This window comes from Loxodonta africana, chromosome 3 (genome assembly GCF_030014295.1).
Source record: "Loxodonta africana isolate mLoxAfr1 chromosome 3, mLoxAfr1.hap2, whole genome shotgun sequence".
NCBI classification, from domain to species: Eukaryota; Metazoa; Chordata; class Mammalia; order Proboscidea; family Elephantidae; genus Loxodonta; species Loxodonta africana.
This window is the reverse complement of record NC_087344.1, coordinates 111,377,520-111,395,122: the sequence shown is the minus strand read 5'-3', so window position 1 is coordinate 111,395,122 and position 17,603 is coordinate 111,377,520. Positions and strand designations below refer to the sequence as shown.

General features: G+C 36.0%; 1 protein-coding gene across 1 annotated transcript in view; it reads right to left on the bottom strand.

Moving 5' to 3' along the window:
- Window positions 1-257: 257 nt before the first annotated feature.
- LOC100675854 (leucine-rich repeat-containing protein 7) overlaps window positions 258-17,603 on the bottom strand; it is a 143,940-nt gene continuing 126,594 nt past the window's right edge. The window contains exons 12-13 of the mRNA XM_064279959.1: window positions 12,880-12,937; window positions 258-467 (exon numbers count right to left, since the gene is read on the bottom strand). Coding sequence (XP_064136029.1) covers window positions 360-467; window positions 12,880-12,937 — 166 coding nt within the window. The 3' untranslated portion in view covers window positions 258-359. The remainder of the gene's footprint in view (window positions 468-12,879; window positions 12,938-17,603) is intronic.

Here is a 17,603-nt window from a genome sequence, read left to right as displayed (position 1 = left end):
GAGGCAGTGTTTCTGATGGAGAGCAGAATCTGTAAAGAGCTTGTGTGTGCTTCCGTGCTCCGAAATTATATGAAATCCACTTTGAGAAGAAACTAATTTGATTAAAAAAAACAAAAACAAAACAAAACTGCACCAATGCACAGCCAGAGGCTGACAATTAAAACTAATACATAACCACATGAACATCATATTTATATAGTTAACATTTTTAAGGATGATCAGTGCTAACATATAGTATTATACATTTGGCACTAATGTTTGCCATTGGTCCAGCAATTGGCAAAATTTGTTTCTATGTATAAATTTATTTTTGAACATTAGATCTGGCTAGATGTATCTTCACTATTTATAAAAAATATTTAGACAGTAAGCTCACGTTGAATAACTAGGTCTACTGTGTTCTGGAAACTCTTCAGTAGTAATACAGCTTTTTCATGTTCCATATGTACAAAACTGTGTCCATTTGCCTGTAAACACACATAAAACAGAGCAATCAGTGTAAGGAATCTGTTGATCACTTTACCATTGTTTCCAATCATAAGACTCAAGGGAGTATTGAGCAACAGAAAATTAAACCAGTTTTTAGAAGCCACAATGGAATTGTAATCATGGGAGCAACTAATCGCTTTCACCCAGGTTCAACTCTATTTAGCCATTCAGCAAGTATCTATCAGGTACCTAGTATGTCCTTGCCACTGTGCTAATCACAGAGATACACTAGTGAATAACAGAAGTACTAGAAATACAGAAGTTCAGCTTTGTGTTGCTGTTGTTTTGATTTGTTTTGTTTTGCAGGAACTTAGTTGAGATGGCTTGAAGGGTGCACAGGACTATCACTTTCTTGTTATATAATTATTGATACATTAAAACCTACGAAAGCCAGAACCTCTGTAAGGCAGAAACCTGTCAGAAAACCGAACAAACTTGTTGCCATTGTGTCGATTTCGACTCATACTGAGCCTATAGGACAGAGTAGAACAGCCCCATAGGGTTTCCAAGGAGTGGCTGATGGATTTGAATTGCTGACATTTTGGTTAGCAGCTGAGCTCTTAACCACCACGCAATCTGTCAGAGAAGGGACACTCAAATATTTTCGACTAAACGGAGTGATGGAAAAGTGGTAAGACTGCACCCTGTCAAAGTGGAAAACTTGCAAGACCCTTCCAGAAAAACAATGGAGTCCTGTCGAGTTCTGGCTCTCATAGGTCTCACTGTATAAACCTACTGGAATGATTAAATATTTCAGTCATGCCAAACATGCCAACATGACTAGACACATATATCGTATAGCCAAATCGTATTATGACTCACTTTAAAGTCCTTAGTTTATAAGTTTTTATATCAGAGAACTGAAAACCCGTTGCCGTCAAGTTGATTCTGACTCATAGTGACCCTACAGGACAGCGCAGAGCTGCCCCATAGGGTTTTCAGGGGCAGCTGGTGGATTCGAACTGCTAAACTTTTGGTTAGCAGCTGAGCTCTTAACCACTGTGCCACCAGGACTCCTATATTACAGAAGTTATTTTTATTTCCCCAATTCTAAATGCAAGTATATTCATTTTCTATACCAATGTTTCCCAATCCAATCCAATATACATAAGGGGTAAAGTACACTGATATTACTCACAGTGGACATGCCCACTGTCTTCTAGTTAAACTCACTGCTGGGGAGTCTATTGTTACTCATAGCAACCCTATAGGACAGAGTAGAACTGCCCTATAGGGTTTCCAAGACTGTAAATCTTTATGAAAGCAGACTGCCATATCTTTCTCCTGCAGAGCAGCTGGTGGGTTCGAACCACCGACCTTTTGGTTAGCAGCCAAGTGCTTAATCACTGCACCACCAAGGCTCCTGTCTTCTAGTGAGGAATCATTAATTTAAGCAATCATAATTTGTTTTAAACATAATTAGCCTAAGGTTACAATTTCAAGATTCCAACAGGCTATTATTTGACATTGATATCTCTAAATGTACACATTTCTTTGTAGTAAGGGTTCCTCAGTCTTTGGTTTTCTCTACATTGAATTGCAGATTGTCTTCATTGGAATGCTTTTTTATTATTAATAGAGAAGTGGGTCCCATAAATCTTCACTGCCATGAGTATATAAAAATAAATACAATCTTATTGAAAGCTTATAGGGATAAATCTTGGAAATGCAATGATTAACAGTTATGTACCGGTTTGCCTTGCAGTCTAAGACTCAGTTAATTCAGAAAAGAAGCAACAGTCATACTGACTGCTTGGCAAAATACAGGTAATACACTCGGTTAATTGGTTGAATTTTTCAATTTTCCATTGGTTTATTTTGGATACATGTTGCTTTGATTATTTTATTTACTCTTTTTTTTATTTCTTAAAATGTAAATAGTATTTCAAATAACCAATCATTTAGAATGTTTCACTGCTTTTAGCTTTTTAGAATTTAAAGCAGCCGTACATCTCTAGCAAAACTGTACAACCTTTGTAACTTAGATGAAAGTCATCTGATACCTTATAGTTTATCACAGGGTCATTAAAATTGGTTGGCGAATAATGTGATATGAGAAGGTCCTAAATTATTGCATTTTTAAACCATAGTACATCTACCAATGAGGAAATATTACCCAAAAAACCAAACCCATTGCTATCAAGTTGATTCTGACTCATAGTGACCCTATAGGACAGAGAACTGTCCCACAAGGTTTCTGAGGAACGGTTGGTGGATTTGAACTGCCGATCTTTTGGTTTGCAGCTGTAGTTCACAGCTACTGCACCACCAGGGCTCCATAAGGAAATATTAGGAAACAAAAATGTAAACCCATAGAAATCCACATAATCAGTATAATGTTGAATTAAACTATATGGATTCCTTTGTTGCTGCTGTTAGTTGCCGTTGAGGTGATTCTGACTGATGGTGATCCCAAGTGTGCAGAATAGAACAGCTCCGTAGAGTTTTCAGAATCGTGACCTTTCAGAAGCAGATCACCAGGCCTGTCTTCCAAGGCATCTCTGGGTAGGTTCAAACTGCCAACTTTTTGGCTAGTAATTGAGCACTTAATCATTTCATTAATGAAAATACCTATCAAATTTGAGATTGACTTCTAGAATGTCATGAAATAGTAGATGAGTAGAACTTTGGTGTATTACACAGCCCAAATTTCTTGCTTTAAGTTGTAGTGAAAACCAGACAGCTACGTCCTGTTCGATGTTTTTTCCGGTGGTAGTGATGTGGGATGCAGAAAACAGCATATGGTACATTCGCCTCTCTACTTTCATCTATTTTTGACATCATGTGTCATAGCAAACAGGTGAAATATATGCTTCTTTCACCATAATTTTAAGGCAATACTAAAGAGCTTATTAAGGAGCTCTGGTGGTGCAACGGTTAAGCACTTCACTGCTAAACAAAAGGTCAGTAGTTCAAACTCAGCAGTGGCTCCAAGGGAGAAAAGACTACTCCTGTAAAGATTCCAGCCTAGGAAACCCTGTGTGGCAGTTCTTCTCTGTCCTTTAGGTCACTATGAGTTGAAATCAACTTGTCAGCGCACAACAACAACTACCTTAATGTCTTCATTTGACCTAAAGGCATACCTTAACTGTGAAATTAAAATTTGACTTTAGTAATGGAGTTCTTGAATATCAAACCTTAAAAATAACTTTATGAGTGCTCAGAGTTTGTGTCTGTCGACACAAACCTAGAATTGCAATGAACCCAAAACTCTCCAAGAATTTTCAGGGATTTATATGAAACTTATATATCCCAGGTTTTCAGGGAAAAGTTATGGTATAAGATTTGGAGGATACATATAGCATGTTATCCATTATCACACTCATTCCTGGGTGGTGTAAACAGTTAACATATTCAGCTGCTAACCAAAAGGTTGGAGGTTCAGGTTCACCCAGAAGTATCTTGGGAGAAAAGCCTGGTCATCTATTTCTGAAAAATCAATCACTGAAAACCCTATGGAACACAATTCTATGCTGACAGACATGGAGTCACCATGGCTTGGGACTGACTCGATGGCAACAATTTTTTTTTTTTGGTAGGCACTGTGGATTTAAAAATAATATCAGTGTCAAGCAAATGAGTAATACAAAATCCAGATAGCAAATTAATCATAGCTGTTAATTAATTATAGCTGTTACGTAGCAAGAGATCTTTAAAGAAAGCTGGACTACTTCCACCGTGATTATTTCTTTATTTATTCAGTCAAAAATGTCTATTGTGTGCTCTGTCCAAGGCATTGTGCTAGACACTGGGGATTGGAGGTAAGAAAAAGATGAAACAGGGAGGCTTCCATGAAAGAGCTGACCATCCAGAACAGGAAATAAGCCACAGACATACCTAAAAACAATGTAGGAAATGCCTTCCCTACAGTAAACACTCAAAAAATGTGTGTTGGATTAAATTAGCATCTCAAGAGGTAAATAATAACGTGCTAGGGAAGCTTTTTTTTTTTTTTTTAGGGAAGCTTAGGAGAGCTTAGGGGAGGGCAAAGAGAAGGGGGAAAACATCTGAGGAAGCTGTTTCTCTGAGGCACATAGAAAAGTTTCCTGGTACTCACACCTAGCAGAAGTGTGATTAGCAGAGGAGTCCAAGTCCTTGTCTTGTCATATGCCTGAAGTCTCCTCCAGCCCTCCAATGTGAACAGTTGATAATTTCAGTTAATATGGAGGGTCTTTATGGGAGGTGGGATTGATTTGCAGAAACTTGTCTTCAAAATGAAAATCAATAGCCCAATATGAAAAAATTTAAAATTAAACAGAGTGTTCTGGAGACAGAGACAGAAGGACAGAAAGAAAGAGAGACAGATGTATGGGGACAGGAGGGGGCACTGCTTACTTGACACCATGTTCCAACACCCCCAGGTGCAAGTTGATTCTGACTCATTGTGACCCTGTGAGTGTCAGAATACAACTGTGCTCCATAAAGTTTTAAATGGCTGGTTTTTTAGAAGTAGATATCTAGGCCTTTCTTCCAAGGTGCTTCCAGGTGAACTTGAACCTCTAACCTTTCAGTTAGCAGCTGAGTGCATTAACAATTTGCATTACCCAGGGACTCCTCCAACCCTACAGTGCTCCTGAAAACAGTGTGAAAGCTAATGATCTAGATTAAGCCTGTCTTTTTATAAATAAAACAGCTATACCTCAGATAGATCAAGCCACTTGCCTGAGGTCACACAGCAAGGAAAAGGGCTAGGGTAGATCATTTGATACCGTAATATCCCTTTTCATTATATTGCTCAAAACGTGGTTGAAATAATAAGACTATGATCACTTCGAGTGATTTGAACTGACATTTCATTGGCTACTACAAAATAATGAACACTTTTTCCCTTAGAAATTGTTGCTATATCACCTCCTAACATAATTCTGTTCTTTACAGTGGTTGCAAAGCTGTGATTCCCATTCAGATTCTTCTCAGAGTTAATTTAACTTATTCTAAAAATACTGGTGGAAATAACATTTAGTCCTAAATTAGAATCTACAGAAATGCTGAATTGCTCGTTCTTATTTTAGTTCAACTTTGGGTTGTTGTAACTGTATGTGAGCTTTCTCTCTCCAGAGTAGAAAGACTAAGTCAGTCTATATGCTAAGGCAGTGCCAGGGGACTCAAGAGGAAATGGATTAAATAGGAGGACATTTTTAGTAGGTATAATCTATAAATTCGGCATCTGATTGGATAAGGGAGTAAGCAGGAATCTACTTGTTACGTTATTAACTGAAAATGAGCTTATTTGGGAAGATAATAGATTTTGTGGAACTGGTGAAGCATGCAAGAGGAATGTTGACCATGTATTTGGAAATGAGAGGCTGCAGGTTAGGAAGGACATCAGAGTTGCCTCATTAGCAACAAGGATTAGATCTTACCAAAGCTTGGTACTGACCACATGGAAAACTAAGAGACTTGTTAGAAAATAAGATTAAAAGAGAGCATTGTGAAAGGAAGGACATCAAATTGGAAAAGGATGGTGATGCAGCTTTTTGTAAGATTAAAGCAGAACTGAAAGGCAGCGCTTGCTACTGACCTAGACATTTTGAAAAATGAGGATGGGAAAGGTGAAAACAGGGCCCAATCCTTTCTGCCAAAGGATGTCAGAAAGCTAGCTTTAGCCAGCTGGTTGAACTGAAAGACAGAGATTCTCATGGGCCCCAGTGTGCTGAGAGGAGGGGACATGAAACTCTGAGTTCCTAAGAGACCCAGGCAGGAGAAGTCATCCTTGAAGGAGACCAAAATGGAGTGTTCAGGAAGGCAGCAGGAAATCCAAAATAATCAAATACTTTCTAGTGGTACCAATTAACTCTAGCCTTCTATAGCACACAGGAAAGGGCAGGGTAAGAAGAGAGCTGGATTGACTCTAGACTTGAATCTGAATCTGCTTGCAATAAACCACATGCCAGTAAGGCTAATCTCCCAGAAGGAAATAAGCAGATTGGTAAATTATATCATTGAGCCAAATGAACACTGGGGCTTTACCTGTAATTCTAGTCCCCAGAAATGTTTTGAATCTAAATCAGAGTTTTGGTGAGCCTCGAGAGGCCTCTTCAAAGGACCACAACCAGAGACTGCCTGGGAATGGCTTCAAAATAAGAGAAGGATCCTGAAAGTCTAGAAAGTACATTATTTTAGAAAGTTCATTAAAAATTAAATAATTTAATATGTGTCAAGTGCTTACTACAAGGCCTGGCATACTATAAGCACTCAATAAATAAATGTTAGCTACTACTATTAATATTTCTTTATTATTACTACTAATTTTCTTCTGTTTAAGAAATATAGTTTTCATTAAACCAGAAGAACAGGAGAGAACATCAAAGGAAGGAATTTCTGCTTTCATTTTTTTTAGTTAACCCTAATTCAAATATATATATATATATTTTATTGTTTTTGGTCAAAATTTACACAGCAAATTAGGTTCTCTTTTAACAATTCCTATACATCAGTGACATTGGTTACATTTTCCACATTGTGTCAACATTCTCATTATTTCTATTCTGGTTGTTCTGTTTCCATTAATCTAGCTTCCCTGTAGCCCTAATTTTTTTTTTTTTAAAGACAAAAATGTGAGGACCAGAGAAAGAACATGAAATATTGAAGATCACATAGCTGGTGGCTGGGTAGGTATCTTGGTGTATCTTGGTTTCTCAGGGATGTTGTGCAGTAAATGTTTTAGGTTCACTCAATGAATTCTTTTTTTTTTTTTTAATCTTAATTGAGATACTTTTTGATATGCTGCATTATGTTATGCCTGATGCCAGGGGACATAAGGAGAGAGAAATGCTTGAAGAGGGGTTTGAATGGAAGGAGAAGATATAACCTCAGTTCTAGAGAATATTCTTCCATTCTTAAAACAGAAGAGCAAAAAGAATTGCCATTGTATCTGTTAAAATGAATATGACTTACTGGCACTGAAGAATTATGTTTCTCCATTTGCGTAGACATTTTCCAATGAAAATGAAGACCAGAGGAATCATGATATTTCAACTCTTGGAGTTTTGTGGTTGTTTAGTGTATGTGAGTGGAAGAAAAGGCTGAGGAAATACAGGCTGATGCTGTGCAATGGTAATTGCATAGCATAAATGCAATGAAGCTTGGAAAATTAATGCTAAATGAATGAAATTTAAAAGTATTTTGCCACATTTGGCTACTTATGTTTTATATAAACACACTATCATGGATTATAATAAGATATGTACAATTTTGAGAAAATTGCGATTTATGAAAAATGAGACATAAGTGAGTGGCTTATTAAGTTGAAACGAAGTTAATAAGAAAACAATCTATGAAGTGAAAAGGTTATGAACATTTTATGCTTCAAGAATATGTAGTTAATGGATTTCTAACATTAGCTCATTTGCAAATATAAGGGAACATTTTACTATAATCTTTATGCTATTTGCTGAAAATATCCCTCCTTATTTTCATTCCATTTGACATCTTCTGTACCACAAATTATTAATTGCCCTTTTTTATGATTTAAACATGAAATGCTAATGGTTAATGAAAATAATATTTGCGATTGCAAAAACAAGCAGAGCTTTTCAATTTCAGAATATTATCCCACTCATTAATTTACTGTAAAACACACTGGGTTTCTGGATTTCCTCCTCTTGGTCCTTCCTGGATAAATCTTTGATTCACTTCTGGTAAATTGTTTTGTGAAATTGATAAATTATGTATGTTTATACCATAGAAATTCTCCAGATCCTGCTGCAATCCTACTAGGAACTCTGTTATAGCCTTATTATCCAAAGCGTTAGACTTAAAGCTAGCATCTGAGAAGCCTTGGCCACATGACTGGTAGAATTATCCACTGCGAAGGGCAGCTCCTTTTTTAGACTTCAAAGGGGAAATCGGGTTAGGGACATGGGCACGTGATTTTTGGTTGATTTAAACTCACCCTCAAGGGACAAACGTATTCAAAGAACCTGTACACAGGCATTTTGTAAATTAAATAAATTAGGTATCCATCAAAACATTAATATGTCACATTTAAAATGCTTCTAGCTATTGGGATAAAGGAAAACTAAAAAATGCAGCAACCAAATTAGAGCTATAGGGGAAAGCCTTCACGGTGTAGAATCCTGACAGCTACACGTTATGAGAAACCAGGGGAATCTCGAACAATTGTAATTGTGCTTCGCTTTAACTAACAGGAATTAATTCCCATTTCAGAATTTGAATCTCAGGAAGTATTCTCAATAAATATTGGGATATATTTGGGTTTGGGTAGGCTGCATAATCAATACTAAATTGATTGTAAACAAAATCATTTACAATTTATTCTTTTCTATAAGAAATATGAACTACAGACCTTAAATTTATACAGAGTTCATGTGAAAAATTTACATTACACTTTTTATATTAAGAAACTTTGAAGTCTTAATGGCTTGTACTGTAGTATTAAAAATAAACTTCACAGAATAAAGATTTTGTCTTCTGTCTTAAGTGTACACATATACTGCAGCTTGAAATGTTTCATGAATTCAGGCTTGTAAAAGACATGGCAAGATAGAATAGACTCAGCTAAAGACTTTGTGAATTATTTGTATAGAAACTCTGGCATGCAACTCATACTGAATAGTAATCCTGAAGAAATTTACTTATTTGCTGTAATTTTAGAATGCCTGTTTTCTTCTTGGAAACCCTGGTGGCGTAGTGGTTAAGTGCTATGGCTGCTAACCAAAGGGTCAGCAGTTCGAATCTGCCAGGCGCTCCCTGGAAACTCTATGTGCAGTTCTACTCTGTCCTGTAGGGTCACTATGAGTCAGAACCGACTCGGAGGTACTGGGTTTGGTTTTGGTTTTCTTCTTGTCAAATATGTCAAAGGATCGTCTTTAAGGAATGAATTAACAAAGGAATTTCCTACCTTGGTTTGCAAAGTGGTTCCCCAACAAATCACACCTTACTCCTTTTACTTTTGCTACGAGAAGAATTACTGCAAAAATCAATACCTTGTTCTCAGGGGATTTCTTTACAGCAAGGTCAGTCTCCATTTTGGTGGACAGCATTCTTTTAAGAGAAGACAGACTAGGGGTTCATTTTATTAAACATTTGATATTCAGCTCTTTCCTCTTTCCCTCCTTCATTTTCTACCCTGCACAATTTGGAGCAGGTCTACATCCTGGCTGATGTGGTGTAAAGGCAGGAACTAAGTTATAGTCATCTGTTGCATCCTTTATATTGCTTGGCACAATGCTTTGTACATTTAATGCAGATTTGTCAAATAAATAAATAGAAAATGTGATGAATATGATAAGTCAGTAAACTTTGCTCCAGTAGAATCAACATTGAAAAATAGAAAAAATGCAAACAAGTTATTTAATCTCTGTCAACAATGGATACCTTTCAGGGTTGTTGTGAGATTTAAATGAAATACAGATGCTTAATTAATGTTATTTTCATTTCAACCAAACTAGGAAAGTTAGAGCCAGCCTAATATACTTGGCTTGTCTTTGTTTTCATGTTTTAATTCATACTTAACAATATTAATTTTGGGATTTCCAAAGTGTTTTCTTGATGCTTTTATTAGGTGTCTGCTGCTAGAACTTTATACTTTAAGAACAAAACTAAATGGATACAAATAGGCAATAAAACCCTGATAGACACAAACACATATTTTTAAAATCTGTTTTTGGTTGCCTTCTAATCAAACTGTTCTTTAAAAATATCTTATTCTCCAAATGTATTATATCATTATAAGAAATAATTTTCCTTAATACAAAAAGTTACATGATTACTGCCACCCTCCAAAACCTCTCTGATGTTTTTGATTTTCAGCCACCAAGTAAGATCAACTATAGAAGAGCTTAACTCATCAGGCCTTGCTGGGTAATGTCTTAGTGAAATTTCTTTACTGGGCAACATTTTGTTCTGTTGTATGTAAGGTCGCCATGAGTAGGAGTCTACTTAACAGCAGTTAACCATCTGTCTACCTATCTATCTCTTTCAGAAAGTATAATTGCAACTTGTGCTTTTTAAACTAGTATGACTAAAACTGTAAATACAGTAATTTATTTGATTAAAGTTTATTTCCTTTTTTCTTTTACTGATGATGGACTTTGATTTCCTTGCATTAGATGAAAATGAGTTCTATAGAAAAAATAAAATGTATGTCCTAGATATTCATTTGTGGAGAGAAGAGACATCCCAGGCGAAGTTCTTCTGTGTTATATCTGGCTTTTTATTGATTGAGTTTATAATTCCTTCCTACTTCTTGCATTAGGAATTCGTTCCTCTGTGCCCTTTGCTGTTGCTGTATACCTCTTGGAGCCCTGGTGGCACAGCAATTAAGAGCTCAGCTGCCAACCAAAAGGTCAGCAGTTCAAATCCACCAGCCACTTCTTGGAAACACTATAGGGCAGTTCTACTCTGTCCTAGAGGGACACTATGAGTCGGAATCGACTCAACAACAACGCGTATATACCTCTCAGGTAGGAGAAATACTAAACCCTTGTGTTCCACATATAACTCTTCTAGAATATATATATATGTATATATGTTTATATTCTTTCTTTTCTGAATATCAGCAGGAGAGAAAAATCTTCCTTTTGCTACCTCCGTTACGGATAAAGGCAACTTCCTAGTCTTAACTGGCTAGTTTTTTTCTTTTCCTTTTTCACACTCTGAGATTCAAAATAATTTCTTTGAAATCAATAAAGAAAAAATTAGCCATTTCCTTTGCTAATGATCAGTGTTTATCAACTGTCAGAGAGTTTCGTTATTAGTTCATTGTTGGCTGTGTTTCATGGCAATTCATAAAATTACTGAACAGCTGAATTTTTGTTCTTGGAGAAACCTCAGATATAAATCTCAGTTCATTTTACACATAAAAAATTTGAGACCTGTAGACATGATGTGGAGCCCTGGTGGCACAGTGGTTAAGAGCTCGGCTGCTAACCAAAAGGTCGGCAGTTCGGATTCACCAGCAGCTCCCTGGAAAGCATAGGGGGCAGTTCCACTTTGTCTTATAGGGTTGCTATGAGTTGGAATCAACTCGACGGCAATGAATTTTTTTAGACATGATGGAAAATGCTTAAGATCATAGGGCTAGTTAGGCTATCCAAAAACCTGGAACTTCCACAGTAAAGTGGTAAAGAAAAATCTAAAATTATTTTCTGTGTCTTTTTTGTTTCAATTTTCTAACTCAAAAGACCAACTACTAACTTGATCTTCTGCCTCCATGGAATGGATTTCAGCCTGTTGGATGGTGTTTCTACTACAGTTTTGCCACAGGTTGCAGCAGCCCATAATCTTTTCCAAGAGTTATCATTTTTGAAAACTTGAGTAGATGATTATGGTCTTGCTAAATAGTTTAAAACATTTCTGAGAATAAACTATTGAAGAAATCTTGCTATATATATTAGACTATATAGGGTTTCATTTCTACTTTTCTAAGACTTTCTGAGAGAGTTCTGAAAATAGGAGATAGTAAATCTCCTCAGAGCTGAGTTGAATGGGGCCCTTGCATTCTTGTGACTATCTTTGTACAGCAGATCTGACTAGTAGGTCCCTTTCTAATACTCCCTGTCTTCTGAGTTCCTCTAAATCTTTAATTTATTATGTGGAAACATTTAGTAATTGCTCCAAATTGTCAAATATCAGCAATCTCATTTAGTTCCAAATAATTAAACAGTGGGAAATTTCTAAAATTATAAGTTAAAATACTGAATCTCAAGCACATTGACAATACTTAAGAGGCTTACTCTGTGATGTAAGAAGTGATTAAGAACCTCTTGTATTCCCATACAAGTGAATTCAGAGAGAATGATAAAGAAAGCAAAATAAATGAGGTTATATCAAGCATTTGCCCACCTGTTTACTGGAATGACCCTTTTCTGACATGTGGAGTTTTAGGTGAGAGAAAAATCTTTTTTCCATCAGACAACATATTTATTAAAATCACCTTATATACAGCCATAATTTTATTTATCTGGGCAGGGGGAATAGAAAGATATAACCATGTGTTTCACAGGTTTCAAATGGTAATAAGCTTACTGTTGAGAAATTAAATATGGACCAGTCCCTTCTTCCTCACCTAAAGTCACACAGACACACTATTTGGGCCCTTCCATATTCTTAATTATATTTTATAACTATGCATAAGTTCTTGTATTTGTCCGTTATTCTTATGCTACCAAGTAATTCTATTCCATTCAATAAAAATATAAAGAACACCTATCATGTGCTAGGTAGTGTGTAGGTGCTGGGGATATAGCCTTCTGTCAGACTGACTGGGTTTCTGCCCCTCCCCTCAATTCCAAATCAATAAAGGCGAATAAAAATGTGAGAAGCACTTGTTTTCAACCATTTAATTCAACTCAGTTCAGCTTAATAACATGACTGTATAGTCATTTCAGTGTTTGTATTTGCATGTGTTGCTTTTATCTGTCTTACCTGAAGGATCTTATCACCAGGCTGCAGCAGGTTGGATGCTGGCCCATCAGGCTGAACCCTAGTAACAAAGATACCCTATAAGTCAGAAGTAACAGAGGTTAGGATTCTATTACCAAGAACTAGGTATACTTAAAAAATTTCATTTTTATAGAAAAAAGCAAAAACATTTAAAAAGTTTACGCATGTAAGCTTCTAAGATTATATTTTAATCAAGGCACTATTCTTCAAGCCAAGTTTAAGAAAAATAACATCACTTGCATTAAAAAAAAAAAAGAGCTCATCTCGTTTTTAAAGTGTATTTGTGATTTATGAATTAATCTCATGGCATATTCTTAATCATTTCATTCTCAAATCATTTGAAATATGGTACTGAATCATTTTCATGTATGTTAATTTCTGGATCTGTTTTGTTATTCTGCATTAGAAACATCTAGGTTGTAAATTCAATGCACATTTTAAAAAGCTTAGTAGAATTGTACATACATACTTATTTAGTTTAATGAGCATTACTTTGTATGTTACTGAGAATTTTAATATAAAATACATATGAACAAACTGAACAAAAACACTGTATCATGCATTTTATATAAAGGTTATTTAAATCTTTCTACATAGTTACAAAATCTCTAACTTGATTCACTTAATTTATAAAATATGAACTTAATTTTTTTTTATCATGTAGATAAAGCAAGCATTTTTTGAGTGTCTGTCACATCTTGGGCTTTTATTTCTAGAGATACAAAGATATACAAAATATAGTTTCTGACTTCAATGAGCTTACAATCTAGTAGAAGTCAAGAAAACAGGCAATTATAAAACAGTGTGACAAGTATTGTGATAAAGGTATAAAACGTTGTAAAAAAAACATTGCATTTAAGTTACCCTTGGTATGTCTAGACTCCCAAGAGGAAGAGATTCCTGACAGTTGAATCATAAAGGTCAAGTAAAAGACATCCATACAGATAAGAAAAGGAAGGATATTCCAGATGGATGCAGCAGGCACATTCAAAAGTGAGAGCACATGTTATATTTGGGAAACTGCAAATAGTTCCATTACGACTGGAGAAGTGGGAGCGGATGGGTTGGGAAGGTGGCAGAGGATCAGGCCACAGAGAAGGTTGGGGCCAGATCAGTGTGGACCTTTAATAGAACTGTTTATCAGTTTGATGAGCTAGTGAAGGATTTGAAACATGATGGTGACAAAATTTTAATTAACACCCAAAGAATGAATTGAATGGTTAAATAAAACTTGCTATATTCACTTTTTTTTTTTTATATATATTCAAACGGAAACCTTGGTGGCCTAATGGTTAAGTGCAATGGATGCTAACCTAAGGGTCGGCAGTTGGAATCTGCCAGGCGCTCCTTGGAAATTCTGTGGGGCAGTTCTACTCTGTCCTATAGGGTCGCTATGAGTCAGAATTGACTCATTGGCACTGGGTTGTTTATATTCAAACAGTGGAATGTTATTTGGCAATAAAAAGGAATGAAGTGCTGATTCATGCTACAACATCGGTAAACCTTGAAAACATTACATTAAGTGAAAGAAGACAGTCAAAAAGGTCACATATTTTATGATTCCATTTATATGACATGTCTAACAACAACAACAACAAACTTATTGATTGCAATTCATAGCAACCCTATAGGACAGAGTAGAACTGCCCCATATCGTTTCCAAGGAGCAGCTGGTGGATTTGAACTGCTGATCTTTTCGGTTAGCAGTTGAGCTGTTAACCACCGCGCCACCAGGGCTCCATGAAATGTCCAGAACAGGCAATTTCATAGAAACAGAAAGTAGATTAGCGGTCAAAAGAGGCTGGGTGGCAGAGAAGTGGGGAGTGACTATTAATTGTTATGGGGTTTCTTTTTGGGATAGTAAAAATGTTCTGAAATTAGACAAGGTGATAGTTACGCAACTGAATATACTAAAAATCAATGAATTGTACACTCTAAAAGGTAAATTTTAAGGTACGTGAATTGTATGTCGATACAGCTACCAAAGCGTACTTTAGCTCCTATTAATAGAATAAAACCAAACTCGTTGCCTTCGAGTCGAGTCGATTGGACTCATAGCAACCCTACGGGACAGAGTAGAACAGCCCCATAGGGTTTCCAAAGAGTGGCTGGTGGATTCGAACCACCGACCTTTTGGTTCGCAGCCGATCTCTTAACCACTGTGCCACCAGGGCTCCTATTAATAGAAGAAAATATTTTAATATCTTTGCCTATTATTGTGTCTTACTTGCTGATCATGGTGTGTGGGGCTGTGTGTGTGTGTGTAAATGGTTTAACAGACAGGACCAAATTAAAATACTTTTACCCGGGTTTTCATTTAGCATTTCAGATCTTTATGAAACTTATTAACTTAAGGTTGTTAATGATTTCTATCTTTCCCATTTTAATCTGTTTCCTTCCCATTGAAAGATGAAACTATAGATAGGCATCAAAATCTCTAGAAATCTGCATAATTTTTAACTTAGTAATTTGACTTCAAGATCTTAAGGAAATCACTGGACAAGTAAGCAATATACATGTAATTTGTATCAAAATGTTCATCACAGTGTTCTTTGTAATAACAAAAAATTTCAAACCACATTTAAATGTCTAATAATAGGGCACTGTTTAAAGGTAAATCCATACAATAGAATATGTGTCATTTAAAATGAAATGCTTCATGGCTGATATAGAAGGACATGAATGCTTAATGAAAGAAACAGGTTATAAAATACTGTGTGTGGTATGATACTACTTTTGGTTAAGTATGTTTATATGTATATTTGTGTGGAAATATATCTGGAAGGAGATATTCCTGAACATTAAACAGTGGTTATACATTTTTTCTTTTTGCTTATCTATGTTTCCTAATTTTTCTATAATGATTATGTAGTACTTGTAGAATTAAGAAAATAATAATAACAACAACAAAATCCAAGTTAATGGTGGCACTATTAGGCATGATATAATAATCTTTAAACAGCCTGTTGCTTTGGTCAATCAGTCATGCAAATGACCAATTCACAAGGAAAAATGAAAACTGGTTATTTGAAAAGAATGGTCAATTCAGGCACAATGATTAATCTGTCAGATCTGTGAAAATAGCAGGAGACAGCACTGATTTTGACAACAAATATAAGCCCTGCAGTCCTTTCCACACTGAGCACAGAGCTGTCATACTTTATCAATCCAGGAGAGTGTATTAGCCCCTCTTGTAGCCCCCCCTGTTTGTTATTGGGGTCTCTGTACAATAGACAAATGACACTATTGCCACATATTAGCCACTGCATCTCTGATTGATGAAGGTGAAGTTGTTTTGACTATTATTTTATCTCAGCAGTCAAAGTCTGTGCTACCCAGTTAATTTTGATTGCCTTTCTTCAGCTCATTGTACAGGAATGGTTTTAATAATGTTCGTATGAATCCAAGCCATAGGAGCTGAATTATGGCCATCATGTCTGCAATGCTGGGAGGAACTAGCAACACTCTACAACCTGACTGCTGAAAGAATACAAATGTGGTGTCTGTGGCAGGTTTTATTTCATCCATCACATAGCTCTGCAGGATTCAACTGCTGTTCTGAAGACTTGCTTTGAAGCTTACTACTATGGTGGCTTGAGTCTTCCAAAGCATTTATTGTTTTTTTTCCTAAAGCTTTATTATTTCCTTTCAAATATGAACCTCATTATCTAAGAAGCTGCTCATTGGTGTAGTTTCCTTTTTTCTCTCTCTCTGTATATCCTATCAACCAGTGTGCTGCTGTGTTAGTCAAAATAGCAATGAATCCTATATTTGATTCATTATCTGTGGAGGTGGAATGTTTCCCAAAAGACTTCCAGCAAAGGCCAGCACCCTAATTTCTCATTGTGTTTATATATATAAACATTGCTATATGAAAGAGACCAAATGAATCTGAACCCATTATGTGGTCTTTATTATAATGCATACTAATGAGAAATATGAAAACCTTGATACTGTTTTGAAGAAAAAAAAAAAACTCATTGTAGCAATGTGTCAAAGACCTCATTTTATACAGAGACTTCAAAGAATATTTTGGCACTGATGACAGAATTTTGTGGGCCATCATCTCAGTTTGTATTCTGAACGTTAGAACAATAGCCTCCTACTCTTTGGTGAAAAGCCATCTCCTAAGTTTCAAACAACAGGAATCCATCTTGGGTATGTCAAAGATCCAAATAATAGCAACTTATTGATCTTATAACTCTGCTTTTCAGCTTCTTGCAATATTTTATAGCATGCAATACAATACACTCAAACCTTGTAAAATAATCTATAATCTTGCCTAAGGAAGGAAAATACCTCAGTAACTCTTTTTCAGTGTTGCCATGTGTATTAGTTTTCTATTGCTACTGTAACAAATAGCCACAAACCTAGTGGCCTAAAACATTACAAATGTATTATTTTATAGTTATGTAGATTACAATCAACAGAGGTCTCACGGGGCTAAAACAAAGTTGTTGAGAGGGCTGCATTCTTTTCTTGAAGATCTAGGGAGAATCCATTTCCTTGCCTTTTCCATCTTCTAGGGAGTGTCCATGTTCCTTAGCTCATGACCCCTTTCTCCATCTTCAAAGGCAGCAAGGGAGCATCTCTCTGATCATTCTTCCATAGTCACGTGTCCCTCTGACCACAACTTGGAAAGATTCTTTATGTTTAAGGGCCCATGTTATTAGATTGGGCCCATGCAGATACTCCAGGGTCATCTC